General features: G+C 53.9%; 4 protein-coding genes across 4 annotated transcripts; all 4 read left to right on the top strand.

Moving 5' to 3' along the window:
• Positions 1-269: 269 nt before the first annotated feature.
• Positions 270-1784, top strand: A1O7_06549 (uncharacterized protein; the record flags this gene model as incomplete). The annotated part of the gene is made up of 1 exon (XM_007760551.1): positions 270-1784. One exon carries the CDS (start codon positions 270-272, stop codon positions 1782-1784), a length of 1515 nt encoding a protein of 504 aa, XP_007758741.1.
• Positions 1785-3276: 1492 nt separating this feature from the next.
• A1O7_06548 (CK1/CK1/CK1-G protein kinase) lies at positions 3277-5117 on the top strand (the record flags this gene model as incomplete). The annotated part of the gene is made up of 5 exons (XM_007760550.1): positions 3277-3405; positions 3464-3533; positions 3590-3738; positions 3787-4192; positions 4249-5117. The coding sequence occupies 5 exons, from the start codon at positions 3277-3279 to the stop codon at positions 5115-5117; spliced, it is 1623 nt and encodes a 540-aa protein (XP_007758740.1).
• Positions 5118-6988: 1871 nt separating this feature from the next.
• A1O7_06547 (uncharacterized protein) lies at positions 6989-9149 on the top strand (the record flags this gene model as incomplete). The annotated part of the gene is made up of 2 exons (XM_007760549.1): positions 6989-8081; positions 8134-9149. 2 exons carry the CDS (start codon positions 6989-6991, stop codon positions 9147-9149), a joined length of 2109 nt encoding a protein of 702 aa, XP_007758739.1.
• A 1103-nt stretch (positions 9150-10252) lies between these two features.
• On the top strand, positions 10253-13025 carry A1O7_06546 (uncharacterized protein; the record flags this gene model as incomplete). The annotated part of the gene is made up of 2 exons (XM_007760548.1): positions 10253-10492; positions 10569-13025. 2 exons carry the CDS (start codon positions 10253-10255, stop codon positions 13023-13025), a joined length of 2697 nt encoding a protein of 898 aa, XP_007758738.1.
• Positions 13026-14655: the final 1630 nt, after the last annotated feature.

The following is a 14655-nucleotide window of genomic DNA, read 5'->3' as shown; positions in this document are numbered from 1 at the left end:
TAGAACCAATTCTTTACCCCCGCAGCATTTCTACTCAACTTCCCAAGACTGCCAGTACATCCACAGTTGCTCGCAGTGTCATCTCCGTTCCTATACTGACCAGTACCACCAACGTCTCCGTGGCTCGTGCCGAAGGGGTCCATTGCGGAGAGATATCTGATGCCGCTTTCTCCCAGTCCACGTGGAACTCACAGGTGGGCTGGGTCGCAACAGATAGTCAAAACTCTGGAGAGGGAACCCAAGGTCCACCGCCTGGGACTTCTGCCCTCATGCCACTCGGGGAGAATGGAGCCCACCGGCGTGGTGATGGAACTGCGTCGAAAAGGGGACGGATCTTGCGGCTTAGAAACATCATCAGGAACAAGGTCCGGACGGGTCGTCAACGTACCCAGGCGGCAACTCCAGACCCGCAGCAGATGGAGAAAACAGATGTGCAGATGAGAGTAAACGACCAACCAGCACTGATGCGAGGTTCACCGAGTCGTCGCGCGGAAACGGTAAATCTCTACAAAGGGAAGATCAAAGGACTTACAAGTAATGGCCACATTCGACGCAGGTCCCTGAACACCACCAAGAGTATAGCAGAATCCAAAGGAGTTCCGGACCCCCCTCTGCTGGGCGACATCATCGACGTCCCCACGACAGATTTGGCTGCCGAACATAGCGACAACGATTCACCTTTTGGCTCTCTTACGAAATCGTTCGTTAGCGCGGTAGAGAAACTCGATTTCTACTCCACGCTTCCACGAAACATGTCCTTCCTTCGCTCAAGGTCGTCTCTCTTCGACCTAAAGAAGGGAGACAAAGCTGTCAGTAGCCCGCAAAAGCCAGGTCAACTTTTCCCACCCATCTCGCCATCGAAACCTGCACCGCCGATCAGCCAACCGATAGCTGCGTCGTCTCGGGCAAAAGTGTCCGCCTTCTCGACTCCGGGAAGCAAAGCAAGGCGTCGCCCGCCAGTACCACAGCGGGGTGTACCATCGATTACGAATACCTCGGATGCCAGATCGAAGCGTGACGCACTTGCTGCCGGCCGATCTGTCTTGTCTCCGATAGTGTTCTCGAACGAGAAGATCGGCTATGTAGCGTCCGCAGCCGAATTCGGGGAACCTGAAGGTGTCAACCCTTTGAGAATGCATCCACCGGGTACCATGGTTGTTCCGCTTGCCGTTGCAAATCCGACGGTCCCGACCATACCGGCAGACGGCAGTACTCCTCAAGCTGGTTCCCGGCCGCAGGCAACGACTCCGGCAGCAGAGATGGACACTGACTCCGACTCTATCTCGCTTGAGGATGCTCCGATATACTCGCCATCACTCGGCGATCTCAGCCAGTATGCTCGTGATACACCTCGATCGGGAAGAATTGCACTTTCTGACACCGGCAAAGCTCAGATTGCAGCCCCAACACCTACCCGAAGTCCCATCAAGAACCGTAATTCAGCCAAGGGACAATCCGGTTTGTTGAAGAAAAGCAGGAGTGGTGTCAGTTTATTCTCGAGATCCAAAGCTGATAACAAGTCAAGGGTCACTGGCGGACCTTTGCACCAACGTGACGCGAATCAAAAAATGACTAATATTGCAGGAAACGTGGTCAAGAAGAGCAGGAGTGTACACTTTGGAGGACTTTTCAGAAAGGATGAGCATGTCGATTTACAGCCGTCGTCGGTCCCAGCTTCTCCGTTCCAGCCGGCAACGCCTTCCCCACTGAGAAAGGTGATGCGCTATGGTAGTCAGTCGACGGGAGGTGGCAGCTCTCCTACGGCATTGTCGGGGAGGAAGTAGGGTTGGCCGAAGTGTGGTCAGGGGCAAAAAAGAGGACGAGGTGGAAAACCTACGGGGGAAGGTTGATCCAGGCAAACCGCTGCACTGAGAAAAGACTTCATGGTAGAACCTTCAAGGCATAGCTGGGGAGGCGATGCGACTATCTGGCTTCGGCATTAATAACTGGTATATAATACAAGGTTGGAGAGGAACAAGAAGAGAGACCGGGACGTTGCATGGCTTGTTGAATTTGCGGTGTGCGGCAAATGCAGAGCTACGCGGGTGGCGTGCATTGTGCCTGCGTGGGGCGTTTATGGAGCCTCGAAGCTCGAGCAGATACTGGAACTTGACATGCATCGGCACGCAGCATGCATGGGGCGTTTTAGTGTAGGTGCTTGCAGCAAAGCTTTGAGATCCCGTCCACAGAAGAGGTCTGACGACAGCTTGATGTTTGTCTCAGAGAGCCAGTGCAGGACTTCATTTGAACCGCTTTGAGATGTGTACAAGGGCTCGTAACAAAGAGAGAAGCTCGAGAGAAGGAAGCCCAGCAAGACGATATCGGAGCATGAGACCTCGTCGTGATCAGGCCCACTGTGAAAGGCTTATGCAAGGGATGCATCATCCTGTCTCTAACCTCTGCCCCGGGGGTCTGCGCGGACTGGGTAAAGGCCAAGAACAGGGCAGATTATCGCTCACGGTCCTGGCTGGAGTTGACAGGCGTCTGCTCATACTACCTATGTAGAATAATTACGAGGTAGTAAAGCATGCCTGCCACGGCTGGTTGGCCTATTGGAGTATTGAGAAACGGAGCATGACAGCGATTCGTCGAGCCAGATTCTAGGCCTGCTGCTTTGTTCGATATGGGAGATGGTGCGGCGGTTAACGGCGAGTTCTAGCCTCCAGGCATCGCTATGTTTCCTGAAGAAGCCTCACCGCCGCCGTAGCCGCATGCGAGTCAAGCTTCGTGCCCGATCCCTTAGGAGTGCGGAGCCAGACGAGAAAACATGATAGTCCTGGTGCCTGTCATCCTCGTTCTCCTCTTCCCGTAGAATTGCTACCCTGCTTCCGTTCTGACAGAAGGACGGACTGGAGTGTCTGTGTTAACAGACCCTCTTAGTGGAGTGCAGCAGACGAGTGGGTGGCAGGGCTGCGGCTACAGCCATTGCTCAGCCTTGGCAGGAGCTCCCTCGCTCTGGCCGCTGAACTTCAATCTCCTCGAGACAAAACAACACCCACGGCCAGTGCCATCCCCATTGACCGCCAGAATATCACACCGCATGTGCTCTATCTTTCCGCGGCCTCTTTGTTAATGTATGCACTTGCCAATCCGACATCTTGTCTCCGTTTTGTGCACATTCACTGACCTCCGCAGTTACGGCGGTGGCGGAGGTGTGAATTCGCACTTCGCACCCAACCTCAGACGCCCTGCTTCTCCACGACCACCGCGCAGTTGACAATCTTCGTCACACGTCCCTACTTTCCGCCTGCACGCCAGGACTGCATACACTTGATCATGGCGTCCTCATCGTCCAATGTTGTCGGAGTCCACTATCGGGTCGGCAAGAAGATAGGGGAGGGTTCATTTGGCGTTATTTTCGAAGGCACCAATCTGCTCAACAACCAGCAGGTCGCTATCAAATTCGTGAGTCTAATAAAGTAAAATAGATGGCTGGGTGGGGGAACTTATAAATTGTGAATAGGAACCTAGAAAAAGCGATGCCCCTCAGCTGCGCGATGAGTACAGGACATACAAGATCTTGGTCGGTTGCCGTAAGCTACATGCACCGCAACCTATACGTCAAAGCAATTACTGACTCTATTGTTAGCCGGCATTCCCAATGTCTATTACTTCGGACAGGAAGGTCTGCACAACATCTTGGTGATTGATCTGCTTGGTCCCAGTCTGGAAGACCTTTTCGATCACTGCAACAGACGATTCTCAATCAAAACAGTGGTGATGGTTGCGAAACAGATGGTATTTTCTCTCCCATACACGCGCCGCCTTGGCTGACCCGTGCAACAGCTGTCCAGAGTGCAGACAATCCACGAGAAAAACCTGATCTATCGCGATATCAAGCCCGACAACTTCCTCATTGGCCGACCCAACACGAAAGCTGCCAATGTCATCCACGTAGTGGATTTTGGCATGGCCAAACAATATCGTGATCCCAAGACAAAGCAGCACATTCCTTATCGTGAACGGAAATCGTTATCTGGTACAGCCCGTTATATGAGTATCAACACACATCTGGGACGAGAACAGTCACGACGAGACGATCTGGAGGCCCTAGGCCATGTTTTCATGTACTTTCTACGAGGTGGCCTTCCTTGGCAGGGCCTCAAGGCCGCGACCAATAAGCAGAAATACGAAAAGATTGGTGAGAAGAAGCAAACAACAGCCATTAAAGATCTGTGTGAAGGCTTCCCTGGTATGCGAAATTCGATTCAGCCAAACAACGATGTCGTCGTGCTAACGTGGTCTCAGAGGAGTTTAACAAATATCTCAGTTACGTTCGGAATCTTGGTTTTGAAGACACTCCGGATTACGATTTCCTGCGAGATTTGTTCACACAGGCACTGAAAAACACCGGCGAAGTAGAGGACGGCGAGTATGACTGGATGAAGCTGAACGGCGGCCGCGGCTGGGAGGCTGTCAAGCAACATCCATCTCAACTTCATCTCCACAACACCAATCCCCCAGCTGAAGCATCTGCTCGCGCTCTGCATGGGGCCTCTGCCGTGCAAGGCCGAGTAGACGGGACTAGGACTCCACGGGAGCGAGCAGGAATATCGGCGGATCGTTTAAACGCAGCGCAGCCCCCGCCCCCAGGCTCACCCGCAAAACCCGGAGTGGCAGCCATGGGGAAGAGCGCTCGAGATCGCACAAGCGGCGTCGCCGGGGGCAATCTCCCGAAGAGAGGTAGTGGCTTAGCGGGCCAACTCGACATGAACACTCCTCCAGCAAGCACCCAAGCTCAATTCCAAAACAGCAATGCCAATCTGGTGAACCAGCAAACGAGAACGAGTCCAGCGACTGGAGCTCTGCAGAGCAACCAAGGACGTTCCGCCCCGCAACAGGAACAGCAGAACCAAGGTTTCATGCAAAAGATTATGAAGGTGCTATGCTGTGGTACGTTCTGTTTCTACTCTGGTATATCGTCTGTCTACTCACCATTGAGCAGGTTGAAATTCCCGTCCCAGGCTATCATCCCGTGGTACGCATACGTGCCACGCGTCTGTGTCGGAACCTCTGCAACGCGTCCGAAAATAACCATATCACGGACTTTGCACCGCTGGCGAATGCACACAGACATCTTCTCTGGCAGAAATCCAGTCTGCCTGTCCACGACCTAGGTTCGGCTGAAACGCTCAATTACTCAGTCGCGGCAGGAAGGACAGCCGAAGACACGAAATCCCTTTCACGATGGATGACGAATACTTTCCCGCACGGCATATTTCCTTGTTTCCCTATGTTTTCTATGTGTACAAGGCTCAGCAGGGTGTTATTTATGGCAGCATTTTCCGAGTGGGGAGCATGGCGTTCACGGCGTCACAAACTACCAAAATCCAAAGGCGCTCCCTGGCACAACGAGGAGTTCGCAAAAGAAGTTCTATAAGAGAAGCATAGCTGGGACCGAAGGAACAAAACGAAGAGTGGAGCTTTCGTCCTCGAGCATAGATGACGGTGTCCTTTGTAACATAGAAATGGGGCAGCAAAACTGGGGGTGATCATGCAAGGCAAGAAGCAGTAATGCAAACACACAAACAAATCCTGTCCACGCGTCGATTTCATACCCGTACCTCGACTCGACGTTGATTGCGTGAAACTCCACGTCATGATCATCAGGAACCATGGCATCAAGATAGATATGCTGACAGGAGATCTTGGTGGAGGGGCCGATTTATGCAAGGCAGACAGGTGATTGTGGCCTTTGGGAAGGGTGGGTCTCGTGTAAGGCCTCGCAGAAGGCAGCCGTTATGCAGGGTGATTCAGGCCTCGCCTTCCAGAACAACTGAGCTAAGCATACATTGTAGTGACCACAGCGAGGCTCTCCGGGGCTCTGTGCCTGATGAGGTCCTATCCCATCAACGTGGATAGTACTGGACTGTATACTTTGGCTGGATGTGTGTCGATACCCTTGACTGAGAAGGACCGCCCGGTCAGGACTGACTATTTAGTCGCGATAGGTTGGCACTTGGAGAAGAAGCAGACCTGACGCCTGTGATGGGGTGCTGGAGTCGGAAGGCAATGTCCTTTCGGGACGGGCCAGGATTAGTGTTGAGTGCAGTTCTAGTATTGTTTGCAAGTGCGTGACTAAAGCAAGATTCAAGTGATGTTCAGATGTGTACAACTTGTAGAACTGGAGGTGATGCCTCTCGGGGCCTTTGGTAGCCTTTTGGTGTGTGAACAGCACCTAGGAAGGCCAATCAGAGGACACGGAGAAAAAGCCGACCGTTCAGGTCCATGGCAGAGGTGAAGCGATCAGTCCGGCTGGTCTCGAGCGTGCCGCCGACACCCTGGAACCGCAAGTTCAGGACCCCGTTCGGCGTGACATGCTCACATCTCCATCTTCCTCCCTCCCGCCTTCACCTTCCCATTCCCACACCCACCTGCTTTCAATTCATATCCGTCGCAAGTTGGATATACTCGGTGATTTGCCTTCCACAATCTCGGCCTCTCTCCCTGCCAGTCTTGTCCGGCTTGCGCACTCGCTGTTGGTTTATCTTACCGGACCTCATCCCCGCAGTCCAGACCTTCTCCAGCCAGTGGTCGTGGATGTCGACTCACCTCGCATTCACACCACAGATCGATCACAACCCGTCGCCGACCTTCCCATCACCCTGCATAGCGTCGCACCAGTCTGAAAGCCTACATCTCTATACTGGTACTGTCATTGGGCGCCCTGGCGACTTTATAGCCCATTCCGCTTGGGCCACAGCCTCACTGCTTGGCTGAGTAGGTTGCTAGCCTGGTCACTCACTTATCTTAAGAGACAATGTCCCCTCTAACTTGCTGCGCCACAGTCTAATCCACAAAGTACACCTCTCTGCCACCCCCTTTGGTGCGACTCGAACTTCTATCAAGACTTTGCGCCATTACCGACAACCAAAAACTCCGGAAGGAGTGTCATCATCGGCCCCTTCAAACGCTTCCTAATACGTCCATCCAACGGCATCCTTGACACGGCCGGTAGTGGAGCATTGCGGGAGCTTGAGTCCAAGAGATGGATAACACCCGGGGAAGGTCCCCTTCAAGAGGCAATGCGCAGCACATAAGCCCTCAACCTTCGCCAAACCATTACCCCAATACAGTGCCAGGAGTCGACCCTTCTATACAGCAAGCCTTGACACACGGCAAATTCAACACGGCAAACATCTTCAACAACCCCTTTCTTGCCTCGCAACAACAGGGCGGACTCCAGGCTGACCCCAACCAAACCCCTTTCTATAACAACGGCCAATATCACCAGAATATCTACCCGGACAACCGATTCGGAGGTCAAAATCTCGGTCAGGTCTACAACAACGGCGGCTTCATATATCAGAGCGATAACATGAACAATGATTTCAACCAGAACTACCCCATGAACCAGGTCTTTGACATGCATCCCCAGAACAACGTCAATCCGGCAGAGTTGAGCAAGGTATCTTCGCCCCAAGATCATCAATCTCCAGGGCTACAGCCCCCTGAGAACCAGACGCAGTCTTCTCAACCTGGCTCACCGGCTTCAACCAATGGCCAGTTCTATACTCCGCAGCATTCACGAAATGCTTCGCTTGACCCTTCAAGCGCCTATTCTGGTCTTAGCTTTACCCAGCATCGGAGAGCGCCATCAGAACACAGTGATGTTTCATCAGCGCAGCACTCCCCCTATCTTGCTCACGCAGAACTGCATAATGCAGGAGTGGATCTCGGCCATTCCCCGTATCTCCCCGCGCAAACTGATTCCGGCAATACCTTTGGCATAGAATCCTTCAACCTGGGTGACCAGGCTTACCGGTCACCCAGGCTCATGCCCCATATGGAAGGAAGCCAAAACGGTTCCGGGATGGACGGTAGTGGCTTGCTGAGCCGACCGATGGGCATTCCGGTGCCGGATGTGTATTCAACTCAGTCACCACCACAATTCCAAGTCCAAGCCCCTGTTGTACCAAGTAACCACATGCGAAATAGCTCGATCGTCTCAGACATTGGCCAGGCCGATCAATTTGCGCCTCCGACAATCAACATCGAGCCTGCGCCTGTTTCAAGGCAGCAAAGCTTCGGACCACAAGGAGATACGATGGAGGGTGCTTTGAGTCCACCTTCCAGTAATAGTGAGTTACTTCTTCGTCATGCATACTGAAATTGAGTTGACAGTCCGTATAGGAGGTAGAAACCGAAGCAAGTCCGATGTCACATTCACACGTCCACTATCAAGATCGAGTTCGCCTGGCCTTACAGCGACCAATGCAGCCCGCAACAATCTATCTGTACGCTCTAGCACTCCTGAAAGGGGCGGTTCTATATCGCGAGAATCGTCTCCGGGGCCCGGGGTACAGTCAGGCCGCATCGATAAGAACCGCCGAGCTAGTACCTCATCCATGGGTCAGAACAGGGATTACATTCTCGATCTGGCGGATCCCAACAGGCCCAATGCGTCTCAGTCCGGAACGAGCACGAGAGTTCAAAAACACCCGGCAACATTCCAATGCACTCTATGCCCCAAGCGTTTCACGCGGGCCTATAACCTACGCTCGCATCTGCGGACGCATACTGACGAGCGGCCTTTCGTCTGTACCGTTTGCGGCAAAGCTTTTGCAAGGCAGCACGATCGCAAACGGCACGAGGGCTTGCATAGCGGCGAGAAGAAGTTCGTCTGTAAAGGTGAACTTCACTCCACGCCAGGTCAACACTGGGGTTGCGGAAGACGATTCGCGCGAGCAGATGCCCTAGGTCGACATTTCCGCAGTGAAGCTGGCCGGATATGCATCAAGCCTCTACTTGAGGAAGAAAAAGCAGAGCGCCAGAACCGAGCTAGAATGGAACAACAACAAGCCCAGCACGCTCAATATGCTCAGCAGGGCGGCCTGCAACCCATACCGCAACCTATGATGATTGGAATGGATCCCAGCACCGGCACCGGTGGATTTGCCTTGCCCGCCGCTCTGCTGCAACAATACCCTGCGCTGCAGAATATCGACTGGAGTCAGATCTCCTCTGTGGCGGATGACCCGGGTGATCTGAGTGATGTCGGCGGTATGGGGCAGCCCAATTTTGATGGGTCGAGTGGCGGGGAGTATTATGATGAAGATATTTCGGACGGATACGTCAGCGGCACTGGGATGGACTTTGCAAACCCCCACCAAGTACAGGGATCGCAGCATATGTATATGGGTAGCTGAGCTGGAGTACATGATTGAGCGGGTTTGTTTTGGAGATTGTGGCGTACTTATAGATACGGTGGGTATATACGATCTTTGGACGGGGGCGCAACAACATGCAGGAATGGAAGGGACTTGTGGCCCTTTGAATGACCAGTTACCGAGATACCAGCTTCGCCAGTTAACGATGTCAATGATTGATGCTACGTATCCGTCTTCGGTATTGATGATTAATGCTATCGCTGACTATTGACTACAGTTGCATTTCAGCATATGATCGATTCGTGAGACAGCTTCCCTATCCAAAGTGGTCGAGCAAGGACGAGGGACGTGGTTGATGTCAGGTGTAACTGATGCAGTACGCCGCCCTTGCGGCACCTTCCCTTTGCATTCTCAAGTCGAACGACTACAGAAGTCAAAAACAGGCAGGGTGAAGGACACAAAAAGGACAGAAAGTGTGTGGAGAGGGTATGCTGGGGACGATGGGTGGCTTTGTGCTGTGAAGAGGTAAGGATACTCCATCATCAATGAGGACAAAACGAATAACACTTCAGCATAGTGCTCATGCTGTATCGAGATGCCCGCGGCAGCATCAGGCTGATGACTCTGGGAACAGGTCGTCTGAGGGTGGACAAAAGCACATTATTTCAAGTTGCGGTGTGCTTCATCACCATTACTGGATGGACAACAGCACTCTGCTTTGAGTCGCAGTATGCTTCATCAGCATCACTGGCTGGGAAGAATGATGACCGTGGTGTGTCTCATGCATAATTATGCATACCCACATGCATAGATGGACAAGGCTGAGAGCAAGGCTGCCCCTGCCAAGACACGCTAAGCACATCTACTAACGCCCCATATTAACATGTGCTTTACTTCACTTCACCTCATCAGCTCACCACAGCGACGTGCTCGTCCTCTACGACCGCACCGTCGGTGAAGATGGGTGAGCACGTCGCTGCGGTCCGCCAAGCAGTGCGCAAAATGTGCGCTAGCGCTGCACAGAAGGCTTTTGTTTTCACGGTCCTCGTCGCCGCGGTCTTCTCTACTCTTACCATCACTGCAGATCGCCCACCACCAACCCACGCATCTCATCGCTGCAAACCGCAGCGCCCTGAGCCGCAATGGGGCGGAACAAGAAGGCACCAAAGTTCCCGCGGGCCGCGCAGGTCCAGCGCGCAAATAATGCGCTGTTTTCTTACGGCATGGACTCTGGGTCGTCGTCAGATCCAGAGTCACCACCACTACCACCAGGAGGTCCGTCTGCTGCACCAGCAGACCGGTCGCCTTCTCCCCCTTCTCCCGTTCCGGGTATTGATTGCGCGACGATTGAAAGCGCAACACAGACAATCCTCGACGAGTTTGTGAGTCCTTCTCCTTTCCACTTAACATTGAGAAGTCTTGACCGCGTCGAAACTGACGCACACATCACCCCTTTAGGCCTTTGACGAAGGCAAGCGAATTTTCGACAGCGAAGAAGCGGGCGACCCCGTCTTCGTCGCGATGTTCAAGGCTGCCTTTCTCGACGAAGACACAGAGACTGGCAAGAAGACGTGGCGAGTGGACGTCGACATCCTGGGTGTCCTTGCGGAGGCCTGCCGCAACTCTCCGGGGCTTGAAAACCTGAAACTGCTTGAGAATCCAGAGACGGGGCGTCAGTACTTGTCCGGAACGACTGAAGCCGGCGCGCTCGAATCAATCCGCACCTTTGCCCTCAACTGTGCCCGTGCAGAATTGCCAAGCCTTCCCGACAAGCCAGACTTCACTGAAGATCCGCTCCACGACAGCGTCCAAACCTTTGTCTACCTGGGCCTCATCGCCATCCGCGCTTTCATCAGAAACAGACATCGCCTGAATCAAAAAATAAACCCACTTTATCTTTTCGAACGTGCCAGAGCCAGCAGTATGGCAGACGAACCAAATTTCTTCACGTTCGGTGAGATGGGAGAAATCTACGACCCGCAAGCGATCGCTCTCGAGAAATCGAAGAAGAAATCTCGCAAGCGCGCAGCCAAGAAAGCCGCCGCAAAGGCCAAGGAGAACGAGAAGAACAACACCGAAGTCGCTGAAGGTGACACTGCCGTTGAGGCCAGCAGCAGTGATCCTGCCGACGCTGCAACTGCCAGCAATGAAGCTGTTTCTGCTCAAATCGCGTCCGCCAGCAATGAAGCAGCCGTCACCACGCCTGCGCCAGCCAGCCGTGAAGCTGCCATCACCAATCCTGCTCCTACCCTCACCGCTCCTTCTGGTCTTGATCCCGATAACCCTCTCGTCGCCATGGAAATGGCAACGCAAGCGCTGTCAATGTACGGCGCCCGCCCACCTCCTGGTCTCAGCCAATATCTCGGCACGCCAATCCGCCCTCGTGCTGCTCGTCCTGCCTCTGCGCGAAACACCGAGCCACGAAACCTTGCAGATGCGACCTCTCTCGCCGACCCAGCTGATACGCCCACTCCCCCTCGTCGACCACGCCGCGATGGTCGCCGTCGCCCGGCTGCAGGTGCTCTCACTAGCACTGCTGCTGCCGGCGCCGGGCCTGCCACTGGGACTGAAGAAGCCACTGAGAGTATCATGACACCTCTTCCGGAAAGTCAAAAACACAGTCGCAACGAGACCATTGAAGAATATCAGCGTCGCACTGCTCCTCCCGTGGCTCCAGCTCCTACAGAGTACAGAGTCCACCCAGTCAACAACGAAGAATTTGTGATCACCGGTTTTGGACCTCAATCCTTCACTGCAGCTGTCCGCGATATCGCTGGTGCTGTCACTTCTGGTGTTAGGCCTGATGACCCTGCTGCGATCGCTCGAACCATGATGGGTGCTCAAGCCTCTCTCCCTGCCACTGCTGTTACGCCCGATGCCACCGAAGCTGACTTTGCTTCCATTGCTCGCGCAATCATGGCCGGTCAAGCTCCGCCTCCCCGTGGTGCTTTCCTCGGTCGCTCCAACATCAGCGATGAGGAAATTCGCGACGCTATGACTCTTGTTGGCGACAGCAGCGCTGGTGCCCACACCACTTCTCGCACCGTCGCCGGTCCCAGTCGTCTTCCTGGCCAGGCACGTCAGACTGCAGTTCCTCATCTTCCAGACGTCCCGCATCCAGGTGCAGCTTCTCGTCTCCCAACCCAGCCTCGTCAACCTGCAGCTTCTCGTCTTCCAGAAACTCCACGTCCAGGTGCAGCTTCTCGTCGTCAAGGTCCGCCACCACTTCAAACCGCAGCTTCCTCTCGCGCCATGCAGAGACTCTACGATGCAATCGGGGTCGAGTTGGATGCTGTTCACGGCATGGATCCAGTTGCCCGTCGCGCTGCCCTCGCGCAGGCTCAACAACGCCTTCTACGCTCCGAGACCCTCGCTGCCGCCCGCCGGGATATGCCCCTTCGACCCACCGCCACTGCCGCCACCCAAGCCGCGTTGCAAGAGGGAAGAGACGATGCCTTGAATGCGGCGGAAGAACAACGTCGCGCCGAGCGAGCAAGAGCCACAAGAGCCAGACCTACTCGTGGACCCAACGCAACCAACACTCGTGCCCGCGAACAGGGCTACTCGTTCGACATTGGCGGTATGCGCGGTTACCTTGGCGAGTTGGAAGCCATGCAGATCGATGGACTTCGCGATCCGCGCGTTGCCGCAGAACACGAGCGCCGTCAGGCCGAGAGAATGCGTGGCGTCCGCGAGCGCCGCGCGGCTGCTGTGCAAGACATTATTGACCGTTCAGCCCAAATCGACCGCGAGGCAGAAGAGGAGTCGCACCGCGCGATGGCTGCACTTGAGGAGAAAGAGAAGAAGGAGAAAGAGGAGAGAGAGGCCGCGCGCAAGGCAGCCGACGAGGCGAAGAAGGCCGAGAAGAAGGCCAAGATTGCCGCGAAGCGAGCCGAGCGAAAGGCCAAGAAGTGAGCTTGGACTTACTGTGAGAAATGGGAGATATCAGGCCATGTGCACATTGGTACCGAGAGTGAGCTGTGTCAAGGAGATTCGAGAGACAAGCATCGGAGACTTGGACTGGTGAAGTGAGCTATGCAGTATGCACGGCTGAAAAGGTGCCACGACAGGACAGGGAGATGAGCTATGCATTGCTGGGAAAGCGAGATGAGCATTCCATCGCAATGGTGCAACGACAGCGAGATGAGCAATGAGCTCTGCGCCATGAGGGGTGCAACGACAGTGAGGTTAAAAAACGAGCTCTACGCTAGCAAAAGTGCCACGACAGAGAGACTAGCTTTGAGCTTTGAGCTATGGAGAGTGCAACAAACGGCGAGATGAACAATGAGCTCGAGATAGCAGAAGTGCCAGTGTACCGCAACAGTTGGGACGAGCAACAAGCTCTTAGCTCTGCGCTCCTGACCAAAAGTGTCACAACACGATATGGCCACGAACAGAAAAGAAATGAAATGAAAAAAAAGGGGGTTGAGAATGAAACTGTAACTGCAATGCATCCCCTTCCCTCCCTTCATCAGTGACCACCGTCGTAAAAGCGAGATATCGAAATTGGAATCTCCCTCAGCATACAGTAGAAACATCGCCGTGGCCGACCTGCCTGCCTGCCTGCCCGGCTTCCTGCCTACTCTCCTACTGTTTCGACGGCCTGTCTTGGCCCTCTCGACGATCGCAAAAATAATACGTTGAACGGGATGAAGAAGGGAAAGGACTGCGTGTCGTTGTGTGTGACGATCAGTATATACTATAGCCTGCGTGTCGTTGTGTGACGATCAGTACATACTATAGCCTGCGCCTCGAGACATGAAGAGGAAGTCAATACAAGGAAGGAAAACGCAAGACACGCGTGATGTTCGGCATAATCTGCGTACTGAGGTATCGAGGTATCAAGACATGAAGAGGAGTCAGGACTCAGTATGAGGAAGGGGAAAACGCAAGACGTGCCGTGATATTGAGAACAACCCTGCCTAATCGAATTAAAGGCATGAGGAAAGGTGAACACTGAAGATGATGGAGGGAGGAGCCTGGAGGATCCAAGACATGCATAGGCGAGCCTTCTCGTCAACTATGTATGTAATTTACTGAGTCGGTCAATCGGCACCCAGTCAGTGCGAGAAAGAATCAATGGGTGCCCGGGTTCGGAAGTGCGGTGCGTCAGTAATCAATAATTAAGGGCGCGTGAGAGCCAGAGTGAGGCACTGTATCTTACAGTATGTATTCTCCATTTCCTCCCTCGGTACTCCGTACTTACGTACGACACATATACCACTCGAGGGCTACCCCGGACACTTGTGGCGGTTTCGACGACGGTAATGCCACACGTGGTTACCTGAGAGGTATGGTATCTTTTGTACTTGTGTACTCATGTCCTCAGCTACCCTCTCAGGTATTGTAGCCGCTCCTCTTCCCTTCCACAGGCGCGTCCCGAGATTGTGAGTAATCACAGACGCGCGCCGGCAACTTGCAGCAATATCACAGCAGAGTCACTGAACTGATCCACCTTTGAAGAGCTGACCTTTTCTCGAATCTCCTCATGAACGGCACGGCATCTGGGATGTCGTGCATCCAAGACGGACGTGAGGTTCGGCGA

Source organism: Cladophialophora yegresii, assembly GCF_000585515.1.
Source record: "Cladophialophora yegresii CBS 114405 chromosome Unknown aczIN-supercont1.4, whole genome shotgun sequence".
NCBI lineage: Eukaryota > Fungi > Ascomycota > Eurotiomycetes > Chaetothyriales > Herpotrichiellaceae > Cladophialophora > Cladophialophora yegresii.
Note: the sequence above shows the minus strand (reverse complement) of the source record. Positions and strands in the feature narration are given on the sequence as shown.